This window comes from Tripterygium wilfordii, chromosome 4 (assembly GCF_013401445.1).
Source record: "Tripterygium wilfordii isolate XIE 37 chromosome 4, ASM1340144v1, whole genome shotgun sequence".
Taxonomy (NCBI): Eukaryota; Viridiplantae; Streptophyta; class Magnoliopsida; order Celastrales; family Celastraceae; genus Tripterygium; species Tripterygium wilfordii.
Genome location: NC_052235.1, coordinates 2,110,983 through 2,121,934, shown reverse-complemented (window position 1 = coordinate 2,121,934; position 10,952 = coordinate 2,110,983). Strand labels below are relative to the sequence as shown.

General features: G+C 39.9%; 2 protein-coding genes, 1 long non-coding RNA gene and 1 other non-coding gene across 4 annotated transcripts; 2 read left to right on the top strand and 2 right to left on the bottom strand.

The window, feature by feature from the left end:
• The first annotated feature begins 295 nt into the window (after positions 1–295).
• LOC119996709 (F-box/LRR-repeat protein 15) lies at positions 296–8,020 on the top strand. Its single transcript, XM_038843443.1, has 17 exons — positions 296–1,158; positions 2,023–2,281; positions 2,370–2,502; positions 2,823–2,922; positions 3,013–3,210; positions 3,282–3,552; positions 3,659–3,757; positions 3,854–3,942; positions 4,105–4,204; positions 4,297–4,467; positions 5,189–5,341; positions 5,457–5,617; positions 5,716–5,914; positions 6,379–6,845; positions 6,922–6,985; positions 7,469–7,555; positions 7,760–8,020. Exons 1-17 carry the CDS (start codon positions 764–766, stop codon positions 7,838–7,840), a joined length of 3,027 nt encoding a protein of 1,008 aa, XP_038699371.1. The 5' UTR covers positions 296–763; the 3' UTR covers positions 7,841–8,020.
• On the bottom strand, positions 7,991–8,710 carry LOC119996712. Its single transcript, XR_005467924.1, has 2 exons — positions 8,570–8,710; positions 7,991–8,341 (listed from the first exon to the last, which is right to left on the bottom strand). It is a non-coding gene; the product is annotated as an uncharacterized LOC119996712 (long non-coding RNA).
• A 134-nt stretch (positions 8,711–8,844) lies between these two features.
• On the bottom strand, positions 8,845–9,006 carry LOC119998015. Its single transcript, XR_005468147.1, has one exon. It is a non-coding gene; the product is annotated as a U1 spliceosomal RNA (small nuclear RNA).
• Positions 9,007–9,339: 333 nt separating this feature from the next.
• Positions 9,340–10,938, top strand: LOC119996710 (trihelix transcription factor GTL2-like). Its single transcript, XM_038843444.1, has 2 exons — positions 9,340–9,854; positions 9,944–10,938. Exons 1-2 carry the CDS (start codon positions 9,478–9,480, stop codon positions 10,701–10,703), a joined length of 1,137 nt encoding a protein of 378 aa, XP_038699372.1. The 5' UTR covers positions 9,340–9,477; the 3' UTR covers positions 10,704–10,938.
• Positions 10,939–10,952: the final 14 nt, after the last annotated feature.

Below are 10,952 nucleotides of genomic sequence, written 5' to 3'. Positions count from 1 at the left end.
TGACAATTGAGACTAAATTCATGCTCCACCTCATTGTGGCAATTGTGGTTGAACTTTAGCAATCAAGACATCATCATTTTCTCATAAAAAGCACTATTTCCGTGAAAAGGGCCTTGTATGTTGGGTTTAGATGGGCCTATGCTTGTTCAAGTGGCCCAAGTTGTTTCCACGAACAGGAGAAGACGAGCTGAAACGACGCCGCTTTGTCGAGGCTATAGTTGCATCCTTGACGTTGACCCCAGTCTCTTTATCCGGAGAATATGAACTTGTGCCAGCAAGAACAGTCTTTAAACGCTGCCGTGTGGAGTTTTTGTTTTTGATAAATCTTGGAAATTTCTTTCCGTTAAAAGAAAAAAGAAAAGTTGTTGATTTTCCAGTATAAGAACGAATTTCTGGGAAAGTTATTATGACCATTTAGCGCCGATCTTCATTTGGAAGCTGCATCAGACATCCTCAACAAGCTTCTCAACAAGATCCGATCCGATTCGTTCTAATATTCCAACTTGCCTCTCTCTCTCTAAGAAAAACCCCTGATTTTTCTGTGAATTACTTGCATATTCGTGGCTAAACAGATCGATTCTTGTATTTGTGTAAGTAAACCGAAATTCTAAAGCCGATCGGTGGTTCCGATTCTGAGGTGTCGCAGGAGTTGAGCTATTGTAGTCAATTTAGCTCAAGAATTAGGGCTTTTGTGTTTCGGTCGAAAATGCAGGAGATCGGGAGATAAAGAGTTGGGAAAGGTCTAATATTTGTTTCAAATTGTATGAAGATTTGGTGCCTCCTATGCTTCAGGGAAGAAAAAGAGGAGGTGGCGGAAGCAGATTGTGAAGACAAGGTAGTGGCAGTAATGGAGGAGAATGAGGGCGTTTCTGGAACTGACGGCATAGGCGAGGAGAATGAAAACTCTTTAGCGTTAAGCATTCCCGTTAGCGTTTCCAGCAATGGCGGCGATGAGGGCCCGCCAAGTTTAGGGCTTTCACTAGGTGTGCGTGACAATTGTGTGGATAGTATTTTGAATATGCACGGTGGTGCGAATTTCGATGAGGCTGTGACTGCCTTTCCCTGCTCGCGACGGGCAGAGGGGGAAAGTAGTAGCAGCTCCGCGGCTCTGGCTGCAGGCGATTCTCAGCATAAGCGGGCTAAACACTATGGGTCTCAGTAAGTTTCTTACTCTTTAAACATGGCTTTTGTTTAATTTCGACAGAGTTGAGTTTCACTGGTGTCGACTTTGCTTGGTTGGTGTTTTTTTCGCTGATTCATAGTAGTTAGAATCATTGTTATAAGCTTAAAATGACGGGGGTCTATGTTGAGCTATTTATCAAAAGAATTTCATGTGTTTTCTTTAGTAATTTTTTTAAAAAAAAGTTAAATTCGGGCTGAAATGCCTAATTTTTTCACGAGAAATTTACAATTGACCCCCCTACATAAATATGCGATATTGCAAATAGAATAGTATGAAGTTAATAAGAGTGGATGAATATATGATCTATAATAGAAATGAATGGAGATAAGGAATACACGTGGTGGATTCCCGTTGATGTTCTCATAAACTCATGTAGTCGATTCCAAACTTTTGGGACAAAGGCTTTGATGATGAAGATGATGATTGCAAATAGAACAGTACCCATAATATTTTGCAGTGCAGTCATTTCTCGGTATTCATGTATGCTTGAGCTGGTAAAATTGAAATTGGAATATTGTTACTGGTTGACCATGTCTCTTTTCATGTTTGGCATACAGAACTCTTTCACTTTTCGGGAGAATGCCAGCAAGCACTCAAGAATAGTTTGCTTGCATAATAATTGTTAAACGTGTGATTTCTTTTTAGCTTTATCTTGAAAAAAATTGGTGATTCACGCCTTATTTTTGGTTAAGTAATACTTGCGATGGTGAAGGAAGAATAAATTTGTTGCATGTGACATGGAATTCTGACTTGGATACGTGTGCGGCATTATTCTGATTACTTACACTGATAATGATGGCTGTTTTTATATATATATATTATATTATTTTTTTTTGTAGTTATTGGCTTTATGCGACTCCAATAGCTTCAGATGCTCGAAATTCCTTTTCATCAGGACATGGAGACTACAGTAGTGGCGGGGGATCATCTGTTTCTTATAGGAATGAGATTGTTTATCACAATTTTATGCTGAATGACAGTGTTGATGGGAACTCCTTTGGTTCTAGTGGTGGTAGAGATGATGGAAGTGAGAGCGAGACTTCTAAATCAGAAGATTCAGAAGTTCGTATGGATCTTACAGATGACCTTCTGCATATGGTATATGCATCCTTTTTATGGTTGTTCATGGCGCTATTCATCATGACACTTTTATTAGTATATATTCTCATTTTCTTTCTTTTCGCAGGTACTCTCCTTCTTGGACCACATTAATCTTTGTCGAGCTGCCATGGTTTGTAGGCAGTGGCGTGTTGCTAGTGCTCATGAAGATTTTTGGAGATGCTTGAATTTTGAGAACCGTAACATATCTGTGGAACAATGTGAGTTTTGTTTTATACAATCTTGCAAAGGGTGTCCTCTTTCTCTCTATTTAATCTTTTTTTGGTTGTTTAACTTTGAAATATCATGTTTGTTAGATCGACGCTATTCTGCATGCAATCTGGCTGTTTCATTTGTAAATATTCTCCCCTGATTGAGCGACATTGCTATGTGCTGTCAAGATAAATAACGGAATACCAATGTGTAAATCAGTGTTTGATTAACTATCTGAGATCTTTGCAATCATTTCAATATTTTGGTCATTCCCTCCCTCAAAGTACTTATAAGATAATAAATTTCTTTCTTTTGTCATGGTTTGCAGTTGAGGACATGTGTCAACGTTACCCAAATGCCACTGAAGTGAATATTTTTGGTACTCCTGCAAATCAAATTCTTGCTATGCAAGCAGTTTCTTCATTGAGGTACCTGTTCTCCCCGCCTCCCCACCAAGGGGTTGTTTACTTTAAGAGAGATTGCTTTGCTGCTGCTAACACTTTCTTCGTGGTTCTCAGAAATCTTGAAGCTTTGACTTTGGGAAGAGGACAACTTGGGGAGACTTTTTTCCTTGCGTTGGCTGAGTGTAATATGCTGAAGAGTTTGAATGTTATTGATGCTACTCCTGGAACTGGTATTCAGGAAATACTCATAAACCATGATAGGTTGCGTCATCTTGAACTAACAAAATGCCGCGTGATGCGAATAAGCATCAGGTGAAATCACATTGCCCCTTTATCCAGAACCTTTAAACAATGATTTCTATGCTAAGATATGATTTTTGCAGGTGCCCACAACTTGAAACTTTGTCCTTGAAAAGGAGTAACATGGCTCAAGCTGTGCTCAATTGCCCTCAATTGCATCTGCTGGATATAGGCTCTTGCCATAAGCTTTCAGATGCAGCAATCCGCTCTGCTGCGATATCTTGTCCTTTATTAGAGTTGCTGGACATGTCAAATTGTTCATGTGTTAGTGATGAAACACTACGTGAAATAGCCATTACTTGTACAAATCTTCATGTTCTCGATGCATCATACTGCCCAAACATATCGCTTGAGGTCAGTTCTTGTAGATTCTGGCCATTTTTTGTTATTCTTTTCAGAATGACGTTAGTTGGTCTTTCTCATCCTGTAACTTACATGGGCTCTATCGTTTTCTTTGAAGTCTGTAAGACTGCCAATGCTAACTGTTCTTAAGCTCCATAGCTGTGAAGGCATCACTTCGGCTTCCATGGCTGCGATATCTCATAGTTATATGCTGGAGGTTTGAATTCGTTGCTACTGTTTTCATCAGGTGCCTGTGCGGCTCTGCAGTCCTCATGTATTTCATCCATGCAAATTTTTTCATGACTTGTTACAGGTTTTGGAGCTGGATAATTGCAGCTTATTGACTTCTGTGTCCCTGGACCTTCCTCGATTGCGAAATATAAGATTAGTATATTGTCGCAAGTATGCTTTCTTCTCCATCTTCGTTTTCCCACCCCCCTGCTGGGGTTTACTAACGCGAAAGGCATTTCAATCAATGCCTTCCTGTCTGTGGGAATACTTTCAAATATTTTCTAAATTTGTGTTATTTTCGTTCCCACTAATGTTTAATATGATTTCCTGTAGATTTACTGATTTGAATTTACGAACCACCATGCTGTCATGCATAATGGTGTCCAACTGTCAGTCACTTAATCGTATCAATATTACTTCAAATTCTCTTGAGGTATGTCTTTAACTAAGTTATCTCTCAGCTGTCCTCTCCTTGATTATGTATTGGAGTATGAGTGCTGAAAGGGTAGTTTTATTGGCTTGCAGAAATTGGCATTGCAGAAGCAAGAGAACTTAACAACACTGGCATTGCAATGCCAATGTTTGCAAGAAGTGGACCTCACAGGTTGTGAATCGTTGACAAATTCTATTTGTGATGTTTTGAGTGATAGTGGTGGATGCCCCTTACTGAAGTCACTGGTCCTTGATAATTGTGAGGTTTGTGAAGTAGGCATGTTTCATTCTTTTAAATTTGTAAAACTTATACATGAACATTCTGGTATTGTGACTGGATGATGTTAGTGCTCTCTTCAGCTTCTCTTTGGCACACTTTTAGAACTGATTCAATCTGCGTCTTCAGTCTTCTATTTTGACCTCAGATTGCTGATTTCTCATGTGTGGCTGCATGTATGTTAATGCCAGCAATTTTGATGATATTTTTTTCCCTTTATTAACCGGCATAAAATGTGTTGGCAACTTGGCATTCCTTGGAGCATGAAATACCATAGAAGTCAGGTGTGAAAGTGGTTGAAAGTTGCCAATTTGTGTGTGTGTGTGTTTTTGTGTGTTGTCAACTGGCGTCTATTCCATGTTAAAGGAAATCGAAGGGTTGGGAAGGTCCCAAAAATTGGATTTCGCTTCAGATTTGTAGTTGAGTAGCAATTATGTCGTCTGCTTTCATTGATGCAATAGTTGTGGTTTGTTTAAATTATGTAGTCTACCACTAAATTGGATCACTGTCTGTCCTTTCAAAATTTCTGAAACTCTTTGTGATGTCATGCTTCTGGGCGTCTGTTTTATCATTTATGTATAGATTCGTGAGTAATTTCAGATGCTGGCAAGTTTACTGTTGGTGTTATTTCTATTACGGCTTCTTGTTTCTAGTACTGGGTATATCCTTGTAAGTTCCAACTGACTGTGAGGATCTTACCGTGTCCAGAGCCTGACGGCAGTGCTATTCCACAGCACTTCTCTTGTCAGTCTTTCATTAGTTGGTTGCCGTGGCATTACGGATCTTGAACTCGCTTGTCCAAGTCTTGAGCAAGTGTGTTTGGATGGATGTGATCATCTTGAAAGAGCATCATTTTGTCCTGTAAGTGAGATTGATATCATTGTTGCTTATTTTTGTTGTTACATATAATTACTTTCATTTTTTTGGCAATTGAAATGCAAATATGAACACTACACCCACTTCTCTCAATTTTTAGGTTGCTCTTCGGTCACTCAATCTGGGAATATGTCCGAAATTAAATGAACTCCGTATTGAAGATCCGGATATGGTGTTGCTTGAGTTGAAAGGATGTGGTGTTCTAACTGAAGCATCTATTGATTGTCCTCTCTTAACATCTTTGGATGCTTCCTTTTGCAGGTTTGTTGCTTTTATGCCGTCTTTACGGACTCTTCTTTCATTGTTTTTCCTTTTTTGTGCTTCCATTTTCTTGACACTTTTGTTAATTTTATATGCAGCCAACTCAAGGATGACTGCTTGTCTGCAACAGCTGCGTCATGCCGACTGATTGAGTCATTAATACTGATGTCATGCCCTTCTGTTGGGTCTGAAGGACTTTACTCTCTGTGTTTGCTTCCGCATTTGACCATGCTTGATTTGTCATATACATTTTTGATGAGTCTGCAGCCAGTTTTTGAGTCTTGCTTGCTGCTCAAGGTATTTTTTGAACTCCCTTATGTATCCATGTTTCTTCTATGGGAAAGTGGCTGTTAATATATAACGCTTTGTGGATATGAGTTTAGAAGCAACTTGAAAATTTCAATTTCCTTTTTGTATTGCTGGCTATTTTATCAGCATGATTTTCAAATTTGTGCTGTGACCTTGTTTTGGTTGGAGAGAAGCATTAAGCATATTGTTCCTGAATGCTAAGTTAAGAAGAAATTGTAACAGGAAATACATTATGATAAGTTCTAGAAGATTCTCCATCTGGTGAATTGATTGTCTAAATGAAAAGCTAATTCCATTAGAAGTGCACAGATGCATTGCAAATTCTATTGTAATGTCTTCGCAAAAATGCTTACTGCATTGTACTGTGCTTTAGTTTTTCAAAATTGTTCCGATTATTTATTTTGACTGCCTTATTTATGGTTTCCCTATGAATGTACCTTCTCTTCGTCAAGGTATTAAAATTACAAGCATGCAAGTATCTACTGAATTCGTCGTTGGAGCCTCTATACAAGGAAGGTGCTCTACCAGCACTGCAAGAGTTGGATTTATCTTATGGGACTCTCTGTCAGTCTGCCATAGAGGATCTTCTTGCTTGCTGTACACATCTCACTCATGTGAGCTTGAACGGCTGTGTGAATATGCATGATCTTGACTGGGGCTGCAATGGTGGTCAACTTTCCACACAGCCTGGTGTATATAGCTCTTCTGCCTTGTTTGCTCAGGATGACATCCATGATTCAGTTGACCAGCCCAACCGTTTACTTCAGAACCTAAACTGCGTTGGTTGTCCAAATATTAGAAAAGTCCTCATTCCACCCATGGCGCGCTGTTTCCATTTGTCATCACTAAACCTTTCTCTATCAGCCAATTTGAAGGAAGTGGATGTTACTTGTTTCAGTTTGTGCTTTCTTAATTTGAGGTATGCCTATTTCTTGTTGAGGATATTTTTCTACTTTATTCTCATCTGTTTGAATCTTAAATTTTGTGTTATTCAGCCATTGTTGCTCTTTGGAGATTCTGAAGCTTCGGTGTCCAAGATTGACCAGTCTCTTTCTTCAGGTATGTGTCAATGCTTGAATCCTGATTTTCTTCAATTCTGATTTCTGGTGCCAACAAACGGACTCTATTGGGTGGTTCATCTAAGAAGATCCTGTTTGTTGGTTATAGCTAGATGCCTAAGTTGAATAAGTCTGTTGACAACACTTGTCTAGATGTGTAGTGTACAGTTTAGTGCAAGCGTGGGATTTATTTCATATTCATATCCCTAGCAGGTTTCACACCTTTTGTAATATTAAGGCTGACTGGGAGGTTCACTTCTTCAGTAGTTTGGCATTTAACATTTTAACTTCCCTTTATGGGGAGCTCTATGACAACACCTGCGCCCAGTGGAAAGAAAAAAAAAAAAAAAAAAAAAAGGCGTGACGCAAAAAAACATGCCTAAGTTTTTGTTACAAAATATTAGTTCCTGGAAGGAGTCATTATAAGTATACCATTTAAAACCTTTCTAATGTCATTTCCTTGTATGCTGTTGTATTGGGCTAGTCGTGTAACATTGATGAAGAAGCAGTTGAAGCTGCCATAATGCACTGTAGCATGCTGGAAACTCTTGACATCCGCTTTTGTCCAAAGGTTAGCAAAGTTCTCTCGCAAACCTGTATTTTGTAGTTTACTAAGTATTAAAATGGGTTGAAAACCTCGTATCAGATATATTCCCTATATGTCAGAGCTGTTGGGTTTGGATTTTTTTTCCCGAAATTTGCATTTAGTTTCATAAATTGCTTGGCCCCTGTTATATTTGATTTTTATATAAATTTCATTGATGGCTACCGACAGATATGCTCAATAAGCATGGGCAGACTACGTGGGGCATGTCCAAGTTTAAAGCGGATCTTCAGCAGCCTATTACCCCCATAATGTGATTTAAGAACTGTTAACTATTCGTGCTTGGCCTTCTGATCTCTTCTTTTGGATTGAGGGAGGGAACTGGTGCACCTATGCACTGGTCCCTTGACATGCGCACTTTTAAGACCGTCGGATGGACGTATTTTGATGCAATGATTCTAGTTTATAATATTAAATGTTTTTAATCATAAATTGTCTCTTTCTTTTTTTTTTTTCTCCTAGCATTCTTCTCTCATAACAGTAACTCTTGCCTTCTATCTTCTCTTGCCTTCTATCTTCTCTTGCGGACTTCACTTTTTTGGCCAACTACCGCCTCTCCCACCACATCGAGAGCTATCAGAAGCTTTTTTAACGGAGGATCCTCATCCCAATCCCCAAACTCTCATATCTTAACGGTCAAAAAGTGCGCAGGTGCACTGGTTCCTCCTGAATCCATCTTCTTTTGCCTTTGTATATGTAGTCAAAGTTCTCTCTTTGATGGTTGTTCTGGGGTACTTGATGTGGCTATGACCTCTTGCAAGAGTAGAATAAACTTGTTATAAGCAGATTCTAATTATTTGTTCATTCCAGAACCAATGCTACTTGTCCCGAAGGTAGTAGTTCCCTTCAATAATTGGGTCTGCTACTATCAATCTAAGACTTGTTCCAACCCAACTCAGACAAAACTTTTCCCCTACTTTCAATCATTAGAAACTCCAATTTCACAGGAGAATAAATAAATAGGATTAATAGATTTCTTACCATTGTTTTGTACCATTTTCTGAAAGAATGGGGCATCAATGTGATGATTCAAAGACACGGGTTTGGAGTTTTGGACCATGGCTTCCTTGCAAGTTTTCACAAATCCCTTCTTGTCATATCATGGAAAAGATTAGAATTGCCTCTTCATACCTTGCCGCCTCTAGGGCTTCTCTAGGCTTCACTGAAATGGAGATGAACTCTGATGAGAAGATGGAGCAGTACTGTAAGTGGCATAAATAACAGGCCCCGATTGAAAAGTTACAGCACGAGATTAGATAGAGGCCGCGCGGACGCAGGCCCCCACTGTCACAAATTACGACGTAGGCTCTCCCTCAATAGGGAGACCTTAGGGCAGCACCCCTCCAAAGTGCAATGGAGGTCACTGACCTAGGCCATGGGCCTTCTTGATCACCCATTGACCCCGTCCAGGTAAGTATGTTGGGAGGGGGCTTCAGGGCCCATTTTATAGCTCTTGTTTGTATCCTACCTTCTTTGTGCTTCCGATGTGGGATTTTTTGCATATATATCATATGGATTTCAACCCTAGGCTAAGCCCTCCTGTGCCACAACTGGACAAATTAGCCGATTGTGGGGCCATTTTCACCAATTGGCCTCGTATTAGCTGGAAGACCCATTGGATTGGGCCTACATTTCCACAAAATTCAATGCTGGGAGACATGCGACTGTTATGTATTCACGTGCACTACCCCTTCCATCGTACAATTCCAAACGCCATGTCTCTCTCGTGCCTGCAATCAATCAGGGAAATTCTTTTAAGAAAAATATTTAATTTATTAATAATGCGATTTCAAATTCAATAAGAAAAACCGGAAATGAACAATCCCATCCACGTCGAGAAGATTCCTGGTTAGGGTTTCAGGAGAAGATTAAGCAACTCAGGACCAGATATGCAGCCTGGAAGTTGCGTAGGCCCTTGGCAGGATCAACAAGATGAACAACATCACTTCATTGAAGCTCCAGCTTTCACAATTTCAAATTATCGAAACCAACACTCTCACCCATTTCATCCCAATTTACAGTATCATCAACAGCAAGACGAGGGAAGATTTCTCTTGACTAATCAATTGTTTCCACACCATTACCATCACTTCCAACCATTTGAACAACAACAACAACAAGAGGACAGAGTTTCTCACCTGAATTTCAAGTTTGGATTGAACGAGAACAGCCCCAGCAAGGAGGGTTGGGAAGAAGAAGAAAACCCATTGCTGATTCCCCGTTCTTGGCATCGCCATGAAGACTCTACTGCCAAAGAACGCTCTTGGTAGTTATTGCATAATCACAATTTTCTTTTAGAAATTTGTGTTGTAAGTTCTATATATTGTAGTTTATGTGTTTGATAAAATGTCACAGGAAGCCTCTGACTAACAATGACAAAAGGGGGCGCATTGAACATGAAGAGCAAGCGAGAGAAAGGAACGAGTACCACAAGCTTTTACAATATTTTGATTCAGGTAGTAGCAATAATTTGGACAACAGACTCTTCAATGAGCTTGAAGCTATCTATGGCCTCTCAAAGATGGGAGAAGCTAATCAAACGGGCTCAGGGTCCTCTCTCTCAAGGGAAAACTGGCCTGCAAATGCCGGACATTCTTTGCTATTTGGTCATGTCAATGGTCAAAATGTAGCTGCGAGAGGCACTGCTAATGCAACAACTGGGGTTGATCTTGAATCAGAGATTTCCATAGGCGAAGAAGCTGCCCTGCGAAAGAGTCAAAAGAGGAAAAGAAAAAGGTATATGAAGGAAAATTTGGGTTACATTGCTGGGTGCCTTGAGAGCTTTGTGAGACAGGTCATGGATCACCAAGAAAAACTGCACTGTAAGTTCTTGGGAGTGATTGAGAGAATGGAGAAAGAGAGGACTGAACGAGAAGAAGCAAGGAGGCACCAAGAAGCTGCATTACATAACGGAGAAGCAATGGCAAGAGCCCATGAGCAGGCTCTGGCTTCTAATAGGACGGCTTTGATTGTTTCATACATTGAGAAAATTACAGGCAAAAGCATCAATCTTCCTAAGAGGAAAACTCAATTGTTGCCAGAAACAGATATTTCGAAGCAGCCCCGCAAACAATTGACATCGGTGAAAACTGACACAAATAGCAGATTGCCTTAAGTTGAGGTTCGGGCTGTGATCTTAACCAGGAGCAGCTTAGAATAAAAAATTCAGGAACCAGGGCTGAAAGGGCATATGTGGGAAGAGATAAGTTCTTTAATGGACCCAATGGGTTATCAAAAGAGTTCCAAAAGGTGCAAAGAGAAGTTGGAGAACATCAACAAGTACTTCTGGAAAGCTAAAGACAGCATTGATGTTGCAGGGAATGTGACGGAACTTGAAATTGGTCAATGTTTCTCTAATATGGAT